Genomic DNA, 21761 nt, shown 5'->3' with positions numbered 1-21761 from the left:
ATCATAAATGTTATTATCTTATTATATAAATTTGGTAAAATTTAATAAAAAACTTTAACTCTTTAAGGTTTTTGGAATGACTTATAATTTAGGAAGAAAGGAGTAACTAACAAACAGTGTCTATATATAGCTATCTATTTATAGCTAAAGTTGGTAAAGGAGAGCAAGAAGAAACTTCTGTCTCGTGTCATCGTGTGGGCACGTCGTTGTACTGCTTGCTCTGCATGCGCCAGTGCGCCTTACTCTGCAGCTCCTCTCTGCTTCCGTGTGGAGCAGGTCTTGGTAAACATATAGGCCAATATACGCGTCGACTCGCAGAGGCATATATCTCGATGCAGTGCCAAGTCGTCATATGCGTCATGCATGCCAACACTTACACGTATATATATCGTGGATATTGTTCGTGCAGTCGTACCCTAATTCTAGTTCTAGTAGTTGCTGACTTGCTGCATACCGCAACCAGCGTTGCTCACCATCAGCCGGTTCTTCGTCGTCGTCGGCGGCGGCAGAGAAATGGGGGCTTTTCTGTCATCTGTATCCGGCCATGGCCACCCCTCCCACCCCGAGCACTGCGCACGCTTTAATCGCGTCGGCCGCAACGACTCCCCGCCGTCGCCGTGCAGGATGTGCAAGCTGAACGTGGAGACCCGCGCGGCGGCCTATCGCTGCTCGGAGCCCGGCTGCGCCGTCGTCCTCCACGACGCCTGCTACCGGCGCCCGACGACGCTCAAGCGCCACTTCGCGCACCCGCGGCACCACCTCACGCTCGGCGCCGACACCCGCGCCTGCCTCTCGTGCAGCCTCTGCGCCAAGCCGCTGGGCACGCCAACCGTCGCCTACAGCTGCGCCCGCAGCAGCATGTGCGCCGGCTTCAGCGCTCACCCGCGCTGCTGCGACCTCCCGAAGAGCATCAGCACGCCGCCGGAGCTGCACGAGCACAACACCAGGTTTGTCCTGCGCCCGCCGTCGTCGGCTGCGGGAGGGAACGGCGGCGGCGAGGTGGCGCGGCCGCGGCGAACATGTCTCAAGTGCGGGAAGACGGCGGCCACGACCGCGGGGCGAAAGAAGGCCGCACCGTGGTCGTACCAGTGCACCAAGTGCGCCGGCAAGGAGTACTGTCTCGCGTGCGTGCTCGGCAACGGCGGTAGCACCGTGCGGTGCTGCTGCTTGCCGTGCTGCGACGTCGACCCTGCAGCCGTGCACTGTGTTGGGCAATTGGCCGGGGTGTTCTTCTGTGGGTTCTTGTCTGGAATGGGATGCCCGGCCACTCAGCTGTACCCCGCCGACATGGAACTTGCTCCCAGATACCGAACGTGATCGTAGAAATCTAGCAGAAAACTTTATATAGTTCTTGAACAAGCTAGTGTGATTGCAAAATGAATGTTTTTTTCCATCGAAATATTATGCATAATAACTGTATACACCCATATGTGTAAATTTGGTGGACGAGTCACTGTATATATATACCATCTAGTTTTCTGCAATTCAAGAAAGAACCATAAAATTTGTAAGTAAAGTTTGAAGTTTTACTAAAAAAAAGAGGTAAAGTTTGAAGTATATATATCTACCTAATTTTTTCTAGTATTAGCTACTGATAATAAGTGATAACAAAGCCACTGCTTCTATGTTGGTGGAACCCAATTAGTAATGTTTTCATTCGGAGAACAACATCAATACCGTTATTTTTTTCCTCAGACACAAAAAAAAAATTTGTGTTTCTCTTTACTCGAAGGAGAACAGTTTGAATACGCAAGCCATAGCCCATATGAACAAACAAAGTTAGGGCACTTACACTGCTATAAGGTACTTAATTACCAAGACATACTAGTAGCTAAACAAACAAATCATATATATTTCCAATGTATGGTTTCTTCAAAATAGTTTTTTATCTAATCACTTGTCTTCTCTCTCTTATCCCATGTCACATTTCTTCCTATCTTCATTATGGACATGCATAGTTTTCTTTAAGAAACCATTACCTTTTTCCTGTTCCTTAATTCTTGTCATCACCATTTTATTTGGTTTGCACCCTAACTAATAGCTATAGAAAAAAAAAATCCAAGTTTCTAGGATGAGACTGTGCGCCATAATGCTATTGGATATTTGCATATCATAGAGTAGTTCATTCCAAAGACAAAGGAAGAACACGGCCTAAAGCAACGAAGATGAACAGGATACCGCGTAAGATTTTAATTTCCACACAAGTGTCATTACAACTAGGTATCTTTAATATTCTGTCTCTATATTATTTCATTTTGATTACTATCGCTCCTGTTTTTATATATATTCACACATGTCACATCATGATAGATAAGTTTTACCAACTTTGGATGAAACAATATATAATGGCAAGTTCACAACTAATCATAAGGCGCGTAACCATGGAGACATTCAACCACAACTTGGAAACTTTAGTATCTATTTCTGCTGCATCGATATGCACGGTCTTCTCACATATAGTGGACATGCAAGTAAACACACTTGGACACAGATGCGGTGTGAGAAGAGATCAATTATATTCCAGCAGAAGTGGCTGACACACATCGACTTTAATTTGGCTGCTTGGCTGGGGTGCATATCTCGTGATCTCTCTCGACTGTCCCTTCATATTCGAAATGGAAATTAATTATGAACAGATTAGTTTGATTTATTTATGCTAGATAAAGATAATATATAAAGACAAACTAATAACGTAGGGTTGTTTGTTGAGAGGAGGCAATGGGGCCGGGATATTAGCAAGTAAGTGGGGTACCAATAAGTGGTGATTAATGTGAGTTTGACCTTGGGCCAAGTAGGGAGGGGCCACTAGTACAGAACAGATCTTTGATGCAAGAGCCAAATCAGGCTCTAGTCCGGGGAAATATTGCGCCCAGGACTAGAGAGACCTTTAGTCCCGGTTGGTGGCTCCAACCGGGACTAAAGGTCCCTGCCCAACGGCTCCTGCGCCAGGCCGTTGTGGCAGGGGACCTTTAGTCCCGGTTGGAGCCACCAACCGAGACTAAAGGTCGACCTATACTTCCGGTTGGTGGCTCCAACCGGGAGTAAAGATCTTGTCCCGGCTAGTGGCGTGGCCCGGGACTGGAAAGTGACCTTTAGTCCCGGTTGGATCCACCAACCGGGACTAAAGGTCCCCCCTATAAATCCTGCTGGCCGTCTTCTTCCTCCCTGAGCCCACCCGAGAGCTTCAGTTCAAATTTAAGTAGTGTTCTTACTCTTTCTCCATCCATTCTTCGATTCCTTCATCGATTTCTTCGATTCCTCCGTTGATTCTTCGGTTCTAAAGGTTACCAACTTCATACTCTCATGTTTCACCATTGTCTTATCTCATTTTGTTCACTATATATATATGGTTCTTTATTGTGGTTTTTTTTCATTTGTAAGCAATTTGAGCTCAAAATCACTTCAAGCTTGCATATTTACATGAAGGAAGGTTAAAGTAGCTATTAAAAACTAGTATTTACCGTTGATTTGTAGCATGCATAGCACACTTCATTGTTTAGAGATATAGAGAATTTTAGAGTTTTTTTAATTTTATTTGTTTATAAAATGAGAAATTTATAGTGTATTAAAAAATGAGTATAGAGAGTAGATGGCAACTGCTTCCAAAGCGACTTAGGCTGGGCCTCCCACTCATTGCATGCGGCAAGTGTCATGGTTTTGCGGTTGCGTTGTTGTCTCTGTGCACTTCGCTCGTCTTCGTCATTTCTTTCTTCCACCGTCAACCTGCTGCATCTCGGTATACCAGTAGAGGTTTGAAGCACACCAAGGACTAGTGCCTCCGACTGGTATGACAGATGCAATGCAAGATCGTGCAATAGGAAGCAAATCCGTTCTCTTTTGACGATACGCCCGAACAGCCGGGCCTGACAGATTTGGTGGTTGAACGGGTCCGTCGGCCATCGCCGTGCGACTGTACGACAAAGAACGGCATCGATCGACCATAGTATTTTATTGTCCGGAGTCCGGTCCGGGGTGCAATGCAACGCAATGACAATTGCCAATGCGTTGCTAGGTTAAAATATGGTCATTTCTATGGACTCCGCGACTAAACATTTTATTTTAACTTTTTATGAAATGAAAAACTTAGAAAATAGTTAGAAAATTATAGAAAATCTGTACTAGTTGAACTTGCGGACCGTGTTCAGCTCGGCGAGCATATTCTCTGCCGAGCAGTAACGGACATCAAGGAGGAGCTTTGATTCTACGAGGGAGAGCGGCAACGGTCGTGGAAGACCGTGTTCCCTTCCTCGTAGAATCAAAGCTCTTCCTTGACCAAGTACGGTGCCGTCCGGTGGAGAAATGCTCGCCGAGATGATCACGTAAGCAAGGTCAACTAGTACGGATGGTTATTTATTGAAACATGTTTTTGAGCTATAAATCCTACTGGCTGTCTTCTTCCTCCCCGAGCCCGCCCGAGAGCTTCAGTTCAAATTTAAGCAGTGTTCTTGCTCTTTCTCCATCCATTCTTCGATTCCTCCATCGATTTCTTCGATTCCTCCGTCGATTCTTTGGTTCTAAAGGTGACCAACTTCATACTCTCATGTTTCACCATTGTCTTATCTCATTTTGTTCACTATATATATAAGGTTCTTTATTGTGGTTTTTTTCATTTGTAAGCAATTTGAGCTCAAAATCACTTCAAGCTTGCATATTTACATAAAGGAAGGTTAAAGTAGCTATTAAAAACTAGTATTCACCGTTCATTTGTAGCATGCATAGCACACTTCATTGTTTAGAGATATAGAGAATTTTAGAGTTTTTTTTTATTTTATTTATTTATAAAATGAGAAATTTATAGTGTATTAAAAATGAGTATAGAGAGTAGATGGCAACCGCTTCTGGGTCCTCGGCCTCTCATGGGTTTCCAAAGCAACTTAGGCCGGGCCTCCCACTCATTGCATGCGGCAAGTGTTGTGATGAGACGAAGATTGTGATGGAGTACCGAGTGAAGAAGGAGGGTCCCAACAAGGGTCGCATTTTCTACAAGTGTCCGGATCGCAATGTGAGTTATTTTATCGTATTTAATGACTATGGTTAGTTTATACCTATTTTCATGATGGTTGTGATTAAAGTTCTAATTTTTTATTTTAATTTCAGTGGGATGGCACTGGATGTTTAGGCTTCTACTGGGAGGAAGAGTATGTTGAACTCGTGCAAAAATATCTTGCACAATAGGCAGATATGGCGGCTAATGAGGCAGTGATCCAGCCGAAGAAGCCCAAAGATGTTGAACAAATGAGGGATCTATCTGTTTTAGTTGGGATTGGTCACGAAATCCTTGTATTACTGAAGTGCATTTTAGCTTTAGTGTTTTTAGTGGTAGTTGGGATTATCTACATTGTAGCGAGGCTTTCTTAAATTTATAGCTTTTGTGGTGGTATGCATGTTGTATAATTAACTAATTATGTTCTAGATTTTAATATAGTATTTATGTCATGTAATGCAGATGAGTTGGCATTGGATGTACAATGCTGATCATCGCTCCCAAGAGTTCATGGACGGCATGTATTCTTTGTTACGTGCGGCCGAGGCAAACAAACGCGATGGTTTCATATGCTGCCCATGTGCCGTATGTAAGAATACGATGGAATATGCTAACTCAAAGACTCTTCATTCACACTTGTTCAAGTCGGGTTTCATGCCAAACTATATTTGTTGGACGAAGCATGGAGAAACCGGAGTTGTAATGGAAGAAGGTGAAGAAGAACAATGGGGCGATGATGACATTTTTGTTGAATATGGTGCCTTCAATGATATTGCAATGGGGGAAGCTGAAGAAGAGGTGGGGGCAGAGGAGAAGCCCGCTGAAGAAGAGGTGGGGTTAGAGGAGAAGTCCGCTGAAGAAGAGGTAGGGGCAGAGGAGGAGCCCGCTGACGATCTTGGTCAGGCCATTCGTGACGCACAAAGAGAATGCAAAAGTGAAAAGGAGAAGATCAAGTTCGACCGTATGCTAGAGGATCACAAGAAATTGCTATACCAACTTGTGATGCGGGGCAGAAAAAGTTAGGTACCACATTGGAATTGCTGCAATGGAAGGCAAAGAATGGTATATCTGACAAGGGATTCGCGGAGTTACTAAAAATCCAAAAGAAGATGCTTCCAAAGGATAACGAATTGCCCAGCACTACGTACGAAGCAAAACAGGTAGTCTGCCCTTTAGGATTAGAAATCCAGAAGATACATACATGTCCTAATGACTGCATCCTCTACCGTGGCACAGAGTACGAGAAGTTGGATGCATGCCCTATATGTCACGCGTCATGGTATAAGATCATGCGAGATGACCCTGGTGATGTTGAGGGCGAACGTCCCAAGAAGAAAATCCCTGCCAAGGTTATGTGGTATGCTCCTATAATACCACGCTTGAAACATCTTTTTAGAAACAGAGACCATGCAAAGTTGTTGCGATGGCACAAAGAAGACCATAAGTTAGACAATATGTTGAGACACCCTGCTGATGGGTCCTAGTGGAGAGCAATCGATAGAGAATTCCTTGAGTTTACAAGTGACGTAAGAAACTTAAGGTTTGCTTTAAGTACGGATGGTATGAATCCTTTCGGGGAGTAGGGCAGTAGTCACAACACTTGGCCTATTACTCTATGTATCTACAACCTTCCTCCCTGGTTATGCATGAAGCGTAAGTTTATTATGATGCCGGTGCTCATCCAAGGCCCAAAGCAACCTGGCAATGACATCGATGTGTACCAGAGGCCACTAGTTGAAGAACTTCTACTTTTGTGGAACAAGCCAGGTGTACGCTTGTGGGATGAGCACAAGCAGGAGCACTTTGACCTGCGAGCATTGTTGTTCGTAACAATCAATGATTGGCCAGCTCTAAGTAATCTTTCAGGACAATCAAACAAGGGATATAATGCACGCATGCACTATTTCGGTGACATAAAAGGTATATTCTTGAAAAAGTGTCGTAAGGTCGTGTACCTTGGGCATCGACGATTTCTTCCTACAAATCACCCCGTAAGAAAGAAAGGCAAGCATTTTAAAGGTAAAGCAGACCACCAGACCAAGCCTCGTAACCGAACTGGTGAGGACGTCCTTGATATGGTCAATGATGTGAAAGTAATATTTGGAAAGGGACCTAGCAGCCAACCTGTTTCGAAGGACACCAACGGTCACGCACCCATGTGGAAGAAGTCCATATTTTTGGAGCTACCCTATTGGCAAGTCCTAGAGGTCCACAACGCGATCGACATGATGCACCTGACGAAGAATCTTTGTGTGAACCTGCTAGGCTTCATGGGCGTGTATGGGAAGCCTAAGGACACAATTGAAGCACGATAGGACCTGCGGTGTTTGAAAGAATGAGACAACCTGCATCCAGAGAAGACAGATGATGGACGCCAGTTCTTAAGTCCTGCCAGCTACACTCTTAGCAAAGAAGAGAAGGACAGCTTGTTTGAATGCCTAGATAGCATTAAGGTACCGTCTAGATTCTTCTCGAATATAAAGGGTATAACAAATGTGCCAGAGAAGAAATTTGGACACTTAAAGTCCTATGACTGCCACGTGCTCATGACTCAATTGCTTCCAGTTGCATTAAGAGGAATTCTACCGCCAAATGTACGTCTAGCCACCATGAAGCTATGTGCATTCCTTAATGCAATTTCTCAGAAGGCAATTAATCCAACGGATCTAGCAAAACTACAGAATGATGTGGTTCAATATCTTGTCAGCTTTGAGTTGGTGTTCCCTCCTTCCTTCTTTGATATCATGACACACCTCCTAGTTCATCTGGTCAAGAAGATTACTATTCTTGGTCCTATGTTCCTACACAACATGTTCCCCTTTGAGAGGTTTATGGGAATCCTGAAGAAATATGTTCACAACCATGCTCAGCTAGAAGGAAGCATCGCCAAGGGCTACAGAACAGAAGAGGTCATTGAGTTCTGTGTTGACTTCATTCCCAATATTAACCCGATTGGTGTTCTTGAATCGCGACACGAGAGAAGACTAAGTAGAAAGGGGACACTAGGGAAGAAAACATATATCGGTAAGGGTGATAATTATTTCAATAAAGCACACTACACAATTCTATAGAACTCCTCCTTGGTAGATCCATATATCGAGACACACAAGAACCTCATCCGATCTGAGTTCTTAGGGAAGTTTGAAGCATGGATTACACGTCAGCACATGGAAACTTTCAGCGACTGGTTGCGAAAAGAATGTCAGGGTGATGAGAGTATTTATGAGGAGCTGTATTTGTTGGCTAGGCAGCCATCGTGGCATATCCTTACATACAAAGGGTACGAGATAAATGGGAATACATTTTACACAGTAGCACAAGATAAAAGGAGCACCAACCAGAACAGTGGTGTCCGCATAGATGCCACCGACCCTAGTGGGAACAAGCAAACATACTATGGCTGCATAGAGGAGATATGGGAACTAGACTATGCATCTCATTTTAAGGTACCTTTGTTCAAGTGTTAGTGGGTAAAGACGACTAGAGGCGGCATAGCAGTCGACAACCAGTATGGAATGACAACAGTGGACCTCAACAATATTAGGTACAAAGGCGAACCGTTTGTCCTTGCGAAGGATGTGACTCTGGTGTTCTATGTCAAGGACATGTCTATAAAACCAAAGAGAAGGAAAAACGACAACCACCCAATCAATGATGAGCCAAAGCGCCACATAGTTCTTTCAGAAAAAAGAAACATCGTCGGAATCGAAGATAAGTCAGACATATCAGAAGATTATATAAAGGATGACCGAATTTCACCCTTCACAGTGAACAAAGACCCTAGCATCCAGCTAAACGATGAGGACACTCCATGGTTACGGCGCGACCATAACCAAGGGACATACGTCAAGAAGAAGTTCATTACTGTGCCCGCTTGATATATATATTTATGTTCAATAGTGTGTATTAGAAATATTATGTAATAATTGTGAATTTATGTTTGATGTTGAATTATGTCACGTTGAAATGATGTGAAAACAAATTTATGTTTGATGTTGGAATTATGTCACGTTGAAATGATGTGAAAACAAATTTATGTTTGATGGTGGGATTATGACACGTTCAAATGATGTGAAAACAAATTTCCAGTCGAAACGCAAGAGTTTTTCTGAATTTAATTAAACACTATATTTTTGCATTATCGAAATAGTAATTTAAACACTATATTGTGTTTTAAAACTTGTTAAAAAAATTAAAACTTTAGGTCACATAATTCTCCTGTGTGCAATAAAGCAAAATAGAATCTATATTTTTTAAAATATTTTTATGTCTTTTATTTAATTTTCTATGCAATTAACTATCCTTTTATCATTTGTGTAAAAAGAAATATATTAAAATCCTAATGAATTGGCGGGCAGCGAAACTGCAGTTTGGCTGCCCGCCAAAAACCTTTAGTCCCGGGCGCCACCACCAGCCATGACTAAAGGTGTGACCTTTAGTCCCGGGCGTTAACAGGGCCTGGGACTAAAGGGCCTTTAGTCCCGGCCGGTGGTGGCGCCCGGGACTAAAGGTCCTCTCCCTTATATAGCTTCTACGCCCGCCCCGGCCCCTCTTCTTCCTCCTCCCCACTGCCGAGCCAAGCCCTAACAGACCCGCCGCCGCTCGTCCGATCCGCCACCGACGCCGCACCTCGCGAGCGCCCGCACGCACACCGGCGCCCCACCGCCCCGACGTCGCACACCCTGACGTCTTCAGTTTTATGAGGACACTGGTTTGAACCTTGCCGAAGTGCTCGCTAAAGGACCATCTGCTCCGGAAGTGGATCCTTACAAGAAATTTGTACTAGGCCAGAGTCTATACAACTCAGAGAAATTAGGTGAACTGGGTATACAAATGTACCTGCTAAACGGGTGGTACATGTTGGCGTCTGATGCGGGACAAATCTATCTTTCTGTCAGAATTAGAAACCACCATTACTTCCGTGGCAATGACATTATCTATGTCGAGCTTCCAGAATTACACCAACTATACCACCTGGACTCTCTCGACAAAAGTCTCATTAGCTGTTATTGTCTGTAAGTGTGATTATTTTCTACTATATTCACAATTTATTTATTATATATTCACAATATATATATTCATAATTTTCATGTATGCAGATATGAGATGATAGAACTTAGAAAGAGAAAGGATAATGATGTTGGGTTTGTTGATCCATATGTCGTATACAAACACCCTAACCCCCGAAGGATTATAAGCCTCAATCTGAGAGAAATCTCATGAATTTCTTAGTGAACCAACGCGACAAGAAGGAGATATTCTTCCCCTACAACTTCAAGTGAGTGTTATTATAAATAATTAATATCGATCATATATATAGGACATCAATATTTCCTTACTAGCTAGTTACCTCAATCATATATATATATATATATATATATATATATATATATATATATATATATATATGTGTGTGTGTGTGTGTGTGTGTGTGTGTGTGTGTGTGTTTATACAGCAATCACTGGATATTGATGGTCATCGATATGGCCAATAGTAGATTAAAAATCTTAGACTCGTTGAGAAAACCGCAAACGGAGTATCAAGACATGATAGATATTATACAAGGGTAATTAATTTAGTTTCTCTATAACAACATATATATAATGGCGCCGATCTCTCAACAATTTTTTTATTTTATTGGGAGCAGGGTTTGGAAAAGGTTTATTGAGGAACAAAAAATAAAACATTGCAAAGCGTCACTGGGTGTAATCGCACACAAAATAAGTACTATAACTACACATTTATATTCAATTAACACCATATGATGATTTCAATTCACTCTAATTTATTTTTTTGTCATAAAAGTGGGTTCTAAGGCAGGAGCAGGGTAACAACTACTGCGGATACTATGTTTGAGAGTTCATCATGACGTACTTAAAGAGAACTCCTGAAGAGCAACTCAAAGTACGTATATAAATACTTTTTCCTTTATATTATTTCGATCGTGTGTATATATATATATATATATATATATATATATATATATATATATAAATATATATAAATATTTTTTCCTTTAACTTTTATTGAAGACTGAATGGTTGAGGGAAAGAGTCATACGACTTGACCGACTTAAAGCAATTCAAGAGACTATAGCAGGATTTCTAAATGATCAAGTCATCAACCCCAACGGCGAGTTCTACAATGACCCGAACGAAACGTGAATGTCAAATCTGGAGGAGTGAATTGCTAAGGACATAAACAATTTATATATCAAACCTTTGTAATATATATATACATAAAATAACGTGTGTGTATATATATGATCATCATATATATATGCATGTACGCATATATTCGTTTGTTATTTATGTACAAAGTTTGAACAAAAACTTACGCGTGCAAAGTACACATATATATTACTATTAGCAGCGTATTCGAAAATATATTTTAATATCAAAACTAATTATTAAATGAAAAAAGAAACCAAAAATAGAAACCAGAAAAAGGAAAAAAAAGAGGGACATTTAGTCCCGGTTGGTAACACCAACCGGGACTAAAGGTCCTGCCCCGTGGTGGTCCCTGGCCAGGCCTGGAGGCCCTCTTTACTCCCGGTTGGTGTTTTCAATCGGGACTAAAGGTCCCCTTTAGTTCCGGGCGTTAAACCGGAACTAAAAGAGGGTACCTTTAGTCCTGGATTGGTGCTCCAAGTTGAGAAACCGGGACTAAAGGAGTTTCCCAACCGAAAGCAAAAAGCCTTGTTGCACCGGTGGGCCGAGGTGGTGTGCAGCGTCGTCGTCTTCGACTTTACGTAGACAGTAACAGCACCAGTGACGCAGTCCACACGTACAGTACATCCTTTCCATGAATTAAGCAGAAGCACGCACGCGGCATCGACGCATGCAGAGCGGCTGAACCTGCATGATGAGGAGACTGGGGAGGAGGACGACGACTCATCCAGCAAAAAGTTGCCTTCTGGAGAACTAGTGTGCGCCTACCTTGCCCATCACGATCGAGTGTGATGCTAGCCATGTTTGCTGCCCGCGTAAGGCTGGACAAAATCCTCACGGCTTGTCAACTCGCTCGACTCGTAGTAGCTGGTTCGGCTCGGCTCGGCTCGACTCGTTTTAACTTTTTCACGAGCTGAGCTGGAAGTCCAGCTCGCTATTTTAATGAGCCAGCTCGAGCTTGCTCGCAAGTTGCTCACGAGGTAAAATGAGCTGTTGCCTAACAGCCCATGACCATGAATATAGGTCCATAAGGGAGACCCAGCAAGCAAGCAAGCCCATCACTGAGACAACCGGTCAATCCTAGGTCCTTCCACCCATGGCTTGTGAACGTGAGAGTCACGTCCCTTCTCCTTCATCTTTCCATCCATAGAAAAGAAAGATTGCGCCTTCACCTTCGTCTTTCCATACATTGATACTTTTGATAAACCTAATATGTATTAATCATGTATAGTTGCATAATGATAGACGTCACCTTCTAGAATTGATGTGGCATCAATTATTATAGACATGGATGTTCTAGTTTTTTTTATAGCTCACGAGCTAAACGAGCCAACTTGAGCTCGCAAACGAGCCGAGCTGAGGCTGTCCTCTAGCTCATAATATTAATGAACCGAGCCAAGCTGGCTCATTAGCCCTAGCTCGAGCTAGACCGAGCCAAGCCGAGCTCTCTCGATATCCAGCCCCATGCCCGCGTTCCTTAATTACAGACTTACAGAGAGGCAGATCCAAATGGAATTTGGCGGAATCTATATCCACGCGTACGTCCATTCCTCTCACAAGTCACACAAGAACGACGACCGAGCCCTACCATGCATATATATGTCGATCCACAGCAGATCCCATCTATATATATACATACATACATGCCCAACGCTAGCTCTAGCAACCAATTAAGGCCACGCGCGCACAGCTAGCTACGAGAACAACGCCGAGAGATCATCATGGGGGGTTCCCAGTCCATCTCCCACTTCGCGCACCCTGAGCGCGGCCACCGCTTCAAGCGCGCGGAGAGCAAGGACCTCAGCACCACCAAGGTGACCTGCAGGATGTGCTGGCAAGAAATCAAGCAAGACGGGCGTGCAGCATACCAATGCCAGCACCAGCGGTGCGCGTCCGGCTTCTTCATCCACGACGTCTGCTTCCACCGCCAGCAAACGATCGAGACCCACTGGGCGCACGCCGCGCATCCGAGCCACCCGCTCACCCTCTCCACCACCGGCACCGGGCACCCTGTGCGCGGCACCGTCTGCGTACCCTCTCTGCGCCGGAGCCCTGGACCCCCGAGCCTTCGCGTACGTCCGCAGCCGCCGGACCGGCGGCTATGGAGGCCATGACTGCCACGGATTCTCCGCGCACCCAAGCTGCTGCGTCGACGTGTCGCGCAAGCTCATGGTCCCCGACCCGAGTTGCACAAGCATGAGCTCACGCTGCTGTCGCCGCCTCACCACCATGATGACGGCCGCCGGCGGCGTCGAAGCACTTGGCCTCAACCGTCAATGCCAAAGCGGAACAAGCAGACCCGCGCCATGGTCGTACCAGTGCACCCCGTGCAACGTGCACACCTTTGCCTGCCGTGCCGACTCCAAGGGGAAAGCGAAGGCAATGGCGCCAACAGAAGCAGCGCGGAAGCAGGTGCGGAAAAGACCTTGCTATTGACACCTTCGCCGGCTCCATGGGGGACGCCATGGGAACGTTTGCCCGTCGATTTACGTGCGCGTGCATAGGAATTCCAACGGTGTAGCGGTAATCAGATATATACATCTTCTGCATCATATCGCGTGTAAATTTGTAATCAGCATCAATTCAATTCAATTATTAATTGGTTCTTACAATTTCTGTGGCTAGCATTATTGTACTAATTGTTCATATATCATCGGTTCAAAAAAAAAAGACAATAACTATTCCTTTTACACAGTATTCTGCCCATGCTGGCCGTTGCAGCACGACCCATGCATGTATATGTCAGTATATCTAAGTATCAAATTGGTGTACAATTGGAATCTCAATGTTTTAGCCCATCTACCTAGATATCTCGTTAATTTTCAAAACCGGCCTGGATCGTGAATTATGTTGTTTTGAAGAATCATGAACCTAGAGACAATCGTAGAATACTTCTGTTGACACCAGATTTTGGTAAAGAAGATTTGTATCTGCGGGTCCAGGTGTCAGACTCAAACAGCCGGTTTTGGGAGGATCGGCTAATATGGAAAGAGATCGACTGAGGAGAAATACGTCAGCAATTGATTCGTATCAAGGTCGAAGAAGCTAAAGACGTGTCGGACTCTCTTAGGAGGGAAAGAGTAGAGTCAAGTTATCTTTTTTTCCATATATGTAACCAAGTCGTGTCTAACTATGACTCACTCCGGGCTATAAATAATGAGGCCCTGGCTATTGTAAAGGATTATTCACACAATCAATACAACAACCCTTCGGCTCAGGCCAACCCTTAGGAGTAGGAGTAACGTAGCTTCGGCCGGGTGCCATCCGGTGGGCGCAGGTTAGTTATGCTTTCAATCATGTTTCGAGTACCATCCGGTGGGTGCAGGGCATGCTAGATCATAGCCGTTTCGTTAAGTCGGAACACCGGTTCTTGTTTAAGCTTTGATGTCATCTGGTGGACGTCTCTGTATTAAGTTAGATTGAGTGTCATCCGGTGGACGCAGATCTAACCTGGACAAGGGCTAGTTATCGGCTCTATTAGATTTGGCAATCTAGTAGATTCATTAAGTTATCGATATTGTTCATATTTTTAATGTTTTATTTGTTACAACAATATCATTGCCCAATCAAGATTGACAGATTGCTAGCTCCAAATATCATTAAAATCCATTGTTTTGTATGATTATATGCTTATCTCTATCAAAATAGTCGATTCAGGCTTGTATCAGCAAATCTGTCGATCTTGATTGTTACATGTTGTGCATTCGAGCTATTTGTGCAATTATAGATTGGTTTAGAGTTAAAATAGGTTTGATCTGGTGTCTTGTTATGGCTGCATGGAGACATCCCACTGTCAGGATTATTAGACCAGGTTTGCTTTAATCTTAGATCTATTTACGATTGGACAGATAGATCTCGTTTGTGCTTCATGGACCCTGTATCGGCTAAATAGCCTATCCAGTTATGCTTTTACCCCTAACGTGTACACATGTATCAGTTTAAGACTAATAGACCTATTGAGCATGTTGGACGCAATTTAGCTTGTTTACTATTATGGCTGCATGGAGACACCCCACTGTTAGTAATTAAGCTTCTTTGTCGATCTGATTGTTATTATGGCTGCATGGAGACACCCCACTGTTAGCAATTAGTAACTCAGCATGTTTAGTCGATCCGTTGGCTTTAGATTGGTTATTATTATGCATGTAGGATTTTATACCCATATCAACTAAGTTAGATCGGCTGATTATTTGTTCTATTTACTGCATATCTGAATAGCCGTTCTAATATTACCATTATCAGCATATGATCTACATTGTTAGGAGTTGACTTTTTAGTCAATTTCCTTTGACTGTCGGCTATCTTATGGCCATATATTTTGGAACTCTGGCAACAAACCGGCAGGTTCCATGATTTGATATTTTCTTTCTCCTTGTCAATTGCAGGGTCAAATTGACTGGCACGCCTTAGCTCGTTCTCACCCGATCCGGCTAGTTTGAGGCTTAGGGAATCTCGAAGTCTTTTGCTTCATACGATCCTGCAGGCCTCCCAAGTGTGTTGGCATAGGAGCACATTTTTCTGTCAACACACTTTTTGGCATGCTCGGTGGGACCACAATCGTCAACATGTCTTCTTCCGCCAACGATCAGTCTGCTCAGTCTATTCTCAACATAACTTGGGAAGAACTTCCTGAAGAGACGCGTAAGATGATTACTGAGGCAATGGAGCAATTTCAAGACAAATGCTTATTGTCATATGCTAAAGATCATGAAGGCAAAATATATCAGAGGAATTATTTGCCCAGAGTGCTCCTTGATGGACAATCTGATCCTAATGAAGTTGCTGCTAGGCATTCAATGTATGAGACCATTACCAGAGCTATGAGTGCAACACTTGCAAATCATAATGAAATATTCTTGACAAGTTTGACAAATGCTATGAAGGAAGCTCTGAGTATGGCTGCGACACAACCTAAAGGACCAGCATATCCAAATCATAATATGGGTCCTAAAGTTACGACAAATATTATGTCAGGTAATAGCGGCTGTGCAACAAGGAGGTGCTCAACAAGGAGGTGCTCAGCAAGGAGGGCAGCACTCTGTGCAACAGCCGATGGTTAACTATGGTACTTGTCAATCGGCTGCAAAATTTGCTCCTGGTTATAAAAAATCGTCAGGGATTTCAATGCTCCGCCTTATCAGGGAAGAGTTGCACCAGGAGAGCTTCCTCCAAGATATCATTATGTATCTGAATACTATACTTTGGATGCCAATGAAAATCCTGGGTATCAAGGTGCTCCTCAAGGAAGTCAAAACTCTGGACAGCAGAACCGGAGCCATTCAAGTGGACAGAATGTTGTGATGAACCAGGTGGATGAGTTGATGAGTCAGGTAACTGAGATGGTGCAAAGGCAATTTGGTTTGAAACCAAAGAATTCAACAATTACCTACAGAAAGCCATATCCATCATGGTATGATCATGTGGTGTTACCTCCACGGTACAGAATGCCTGACTTTGTTAAATTCAATGGAACTAGAACTACATCAACCTTGGAGCATATTAGCCAATATCTGGTACAGCTTGGAGAATTATCTGATGAACCAGCATTCAGAGTACAGTTCTTCCCTCTGTCCTTGTCTGGACCTGCTTTCTCATGGTTTGCATCTTTGCCATATGATTCTATTGTGGGATGGGAAGACCCAGAAAACAAATTCCATCAGTACTTCGATTCAGGGGTGGCAGAGAAGAGCATTATAGATTTAGTCGATGTCAGGCAAGGGAACAGTGAATCTGGAAGTCATTATCTCCAGAGGTTCAGAGATGTCAGGAATCAATGCTATTCTTTGACACTTTCAGAGGCAGAGGTGGTCAGTATTGCAATCAGAGGCTTGTTGCCTGTGATTAGAGAAAAGATTGGTATTGATTACCCAAATCTTAGAGCATTGTCTAAGAAATTGGCTAGCATTGATGCACAGTACAGGTATACACGCTTCAAAAAACCACAAAAAGCTACAAAAGTTGGTCTTGATCCAATTATCCAAGAAATTGATGATGATGGGAGTGAAAGTGAAGAAGAGATTGTCAATGAGGTTGTTGCTGTTGATTGGGCCTGGAAGCATGCAGAGTTTATACCTTGGGCTAAATCTAAGGCAGTTGGTGATAAGGATGATAAAACATATAGTTTTGATATTACTAAAGCCGATAAGATTTTTGATTACCTGTTGGAGCAAGGTCAAATTAAGTTGACAGAGAATCATAAAATACCTTCGGCTGAAGAGCTCAAGAAGAAAAGATATTGCAAATACCATAATTCTACTACTCATCATACCAATGATTGCAGAGTCTTCAAAGATCTTATTCAAAAGGCTATTGAAAAGGGTAGGATAGGACTAGAAAAGAAGAAAGGTAATATGAGTATAGAAGGTCATCCTTTCCCTACAAATATGGCTGCTTCATCCTTTCCAAAAGGAAGTTTTAAAGTACTCACCTCAGACAGAGCTAGGAAGGCTGGGACTATTGATTTCACAAGGCAGATATCAGCTAAAGAGTACCGAGAAATCAAGATGAAGCGTGATCAGCAAAATAGCCGATTTGATCAGCTTGAGACTTCTAAAGCTGGTGAAATGCATAGACGTCCTACTTCTTGAATCCTGTTGAATAAATGGAAACATCAGCAAGAAAAGGAATAGCTTCGATAAGAAAAAGAGTATCAAGAATGGCTTGAAGAAGAAGAATATAGGCGCCATCGTGATGGGGAAAGGAGGGCGAGAGAACAGAACGAGTATCATTGGAATTGTCCTTTCTTCAGACATTGTTGGAATGAAGGCTTAAAGTTGCCTACTCTCAACAACTACCCAGAGTGCAGTGATCAGTATTGGGAGTATAGGCAAGCTAGGGCCAACCGCCGATCTGTGCATGAACGTATAAATCATGGAGGAATGGATCGGCGCTTAAAAATAGAGAGTGTTCATGATCGACTGGGAAAGAGAATTGTTGATCAAGATATGGTTGATCAAGACATGGATGGTTATGAAGAAGAAGAAGAGTATGTTTGGCAAGAGGACCAGTGGTGCCCAGGAGGATTGACTAAAAGTCAGAAGAGAAGGGTTCAACGCCTAAGGAACGATGAGCAACAAGAGGCAAGAAAGAAACCCAAAGTCTGGCAAGTCAAACAAACAGCCGATAAGGGCAAGGGTAAGCTATCGACTATGATAGGAGCAGCTTTCATGTTACCAGCTGAGTTTAGAGCTGCAGGTCAAGAAATTGAAGATTCAGATGATGATGATGTGGCTGTAGCTCAGTGGATCTATCAAGCAGAGAGGGCTACATTTGAAAAGCTGGAAAGATATTTGCATTTAAAAGCTCTTTATCTGAAAGGTTTTATTGATGGAAGGGCAATGACCAAGATGTTAGTGGATGGAGGTGCTGCTGTCAATCTGATGCCTTATACTACTTTCAAAAAGCTTGGTAAGAAGCCTGAAGATTTGTGCCCAACAGATATGAGATTGACATATTTCAGTGGAAAAGCATCAATAACTAGGGGGGCAGTCTATGTTGAGTTGACAATTGGAAGCAAAAGTTTACCGACCACCTTCTTCGTTATTGATGCAAAAGGATCATATAGCATACTCCTTGGTAGGGACTAGATTCATGCTAATTGTTGTATCCGTTCTACAATGCACCAGAGCTTGATCCAGTGGATTGGTGATATAGTTGAAATAGTTCTAGGGGATTCATCAGTTAGCATTGCATATGTCAGTCCAAATGAGTGGAATTTTAATGGGGTAGAATGCTTTTCTAGAAAGATTCATGAAGGAGACATCATCAAAGTTTTTGAAGATGATCAACAACCGATACAAGCAGTCGGCTCTGAAAGTTTTTATTAATGAATTCTTTGATCAATGACGATGAAGGCAAGATGGGCAAGGGCTTTACGTCGGTCGATGGGTTAGAAGCAGTAGATATTGGACCTAGTGATAAGCCAAGGTCGACATATATTAGTGCCAAATTAGATCCTGAGTATAAGAAAGAGTTGATAGCTTTATTAAAAGAATATAAAGATTGCTTTGCTTGGGAATATTATGAAATGTCTGGTCTTGACCGAAAGTTAGTAGAACATCGTTTGCCGATCAAACCTGGATATCGACCATTCAAGCAAGCCCCAAGAAAAATTAAAGCTGAAGTTATGGTGGATGTAAAAACAGAAATTACTAGACTATATGAAGCTAAATTTATACGACAGTGTCGATATGCAGAGTGGATTTCAAGTGTGGTCCCTGTGTATAAGAAGAATGGAAAGATAAGAGTATGCATTGATTTTAGGGATCTAAACAAGGCTACTCCAATGGATGGTTACCCAATGCCAGTTGCCGATATGTTAGTTGATGCAGCTGCAGGGCACAAAGTAATCAGTTTTATGGATGGTAATGCAGGATATAATCAAATTTTTATGGCAGAAGAAGACATCCACAAGACTGCTTTCAGGTGCCCTGGTGCTTTGGGATTATATGAGTGGGTAGTAATGACTTTTGGCCTTAAAAATGCTGGTGTAACTTATCAGAGAGCTATGAATTATATTTTTCATAAGTTGATCAGCAAAATAGTCGAAATCTATATTGATGATGTGGTTGTGAAATCCAAAGGGTATCAAGAACATCTCCAAGATCTCAGAGCAGCTTTAGAGTGTGCAAGAAAACATGGACTGAGGATGAACCCTCATAAATGTGCATTTGGGGTTTTAGCTGGACAGTTCTTAGGCTTCATGGTACACGAAAAAGGAATTGAAGTTGGTCAGAAAAGCTTTGATGCTATCGATAAAGCTGTACCACCAACCACTAAGACTCAACTGCAATCTTTGATCAGCAAAATAACTTTTATTAGAAGATTCATATCAAATCTGTCAGTCAAGATCTGGCCGTTCTCAGTATTGTTAAAATTAAAAGATGATCAAGAATTCAAATGGGGTAATGAACAACAAAAGGCATTTGAGGAGATTAAGGAATACATGAAGTCTCCACCAGTTTTGATTCCTCCTCAAAAGGGTAAGCCTTTTAAGTTGTACGTAGCGGCCAATAGCCATACAATTGGATCAGCCTTGATGCAAGAATTTGAAGGAAAAGAAAGAGTAATTTTCTATTTAAGCAGAAGGCTTCTGGATCCATAAACTAGGTATTCTCCTATTGACAAGTTATGTTTATGCTTGTATTTTTCTTGCACCAAGCTTCGACATTATCTGTTGTGTTCTGAGTGCACAGTGGTGTCTAAACATGATGTGATCAAGCATATGTTGTCAATGCCTATTTTGAATGGGAGAATTAGGAAGTGGATTCTTGCATTATTAGAATTTGATTTGATGTATGAATCGGCTAAAGCAGTTAAAGGGCAAGTGATAGCCGATTTCGTTACTCATCACCATGAAAAGAGGTTTTTGTGTTGGTAGAGTTGACTCCTTGGGTCTTATTCTTTGATGGATCAACTTGCAAGCAAGGTGGTGGAGTTGGTATTGTTTTGATTTCACCCCAAGGAGGAATTTTTGAATTTGCTTTTCCTATAGAGCCAATGTCTACCAATAATCAAGCTAAATATGAGGCTATTCTTAAAGGACTTAAACTTCTATGTGAGGTAAAGGCCGAGTCTATTGAAATTTTTGGAGATTCTTTATTGATTATTAATCAATTGCTGGGCCTATATGAGTGCAAAGATGATATTTTGAGGAAATATTATGAAGAATGTCATAGATTGTTTGATTATTTTTCTTCTATTGTGATTAAGCATATTCCTAGGAGTCATAATCAAGAGGCTAACAGATTGGCTAAGAGTCCTTCTGGGTATCGGCAAATTTGTGAAGCCTTAAATAATGACCTTACTGATGAGATTGATGATTGGAGGACTAAAATTGTTGAATATTTAAAAGATCCATCACTACGAGTGTTTAGAAAATTGAGGTATAAAGCTATTAAATTTGTTCTCCTTGATGATCATTTGTATTATAAGACAGTCGATGGTGTGCTGCTCAAATGCCTTAATCAAGAAGAAGCCAAAGTATTGATGGGGGAAATACATGAGGGTGTTTGTGGTGCACATCAATCAGCTCACAAAATAAAGTGGATGATCAGAAGAGCAGGTTATTTTTGGCCAATTATGTTGGAAGATTGCTTCAAATATTATAAGGGTTGTCAAGACTGTCAAAGATTTGGTAATGTGCAAAAATCTCCAGCATCGGCGATGAATCCAGTTATGAAACCATGGCTGTTTAGAGGTTGGAGAATATATCTGATCGGCCAAATTTATCCTTCGTCAAGTAAAGGACATAAGTTTGTATTTGTGGCAACTGATTATTTCACTAAGTGGGTTGAAGCAATTCCTCTAAAAGTGGCTTCATCGACTAACGTGATTGAGTTCATCAAAGAGCATATTATTTATAGATTCGGGATCCCTCAATCTATAATAACTGATCAAGGGAAGATGTTTACGTCCAAAGAGTTTGAAGATTTTGCTGCCAGTACAGGTTTTAAGTTGATGAACTCATCTCCATATTATGCTCAAGCCAATGGGCAAGCAGAAGCGTCAAATCAGATTCTGATCAAGCTAATCAAGAAAAAGATCAGTGAGAACCCAAGGAAGTGGCACACAATTCTTAATGAGACTCTATGGTCTTATCGGATGGC

General features: G+C 42.4%; 1 protein-coding gene across 1 annotated transcript; it reads left to right on the top strand.

The window, feature by feature from the left end:
• The first annotated feature begins 513 nt into the window (after positions 1 to 513).
• LOC136469921 (uncharacterized) lies at positions 514 to 1317 on the top strand. Its single transcript, XM_066467937.1, has one exon. The coding sequence runs from the start codon at positions 514 to 516 to the stop codon at positions 1315 to 1317; it is 804 nt and encodes a 267-aa protein (XP_066324034.1).
• The last annotated feature ends 20444 nt before the right edge of the window (positions 1318 to 21761 follow it).

Source organism: Miscanthus floridulus, chromosome 8 (assembly GCF_019320115.1).
Source record: "Miscanthus floridulus cultivar M001 chromosome 8, ASM1932011v1, whole genome shotgun sequence".
Taxonomy (NCBI): Eukaryota; Viridiplantae; Streptophyta; class Magnoliopsida; order Poales; family Poaceae; genus Miscanthus; species Miscanthus floridulus.
Note: the sequence above shows the minus strand (reverse complement) of the source record. Positions and strands in the feature narration are given on the sequence as shown.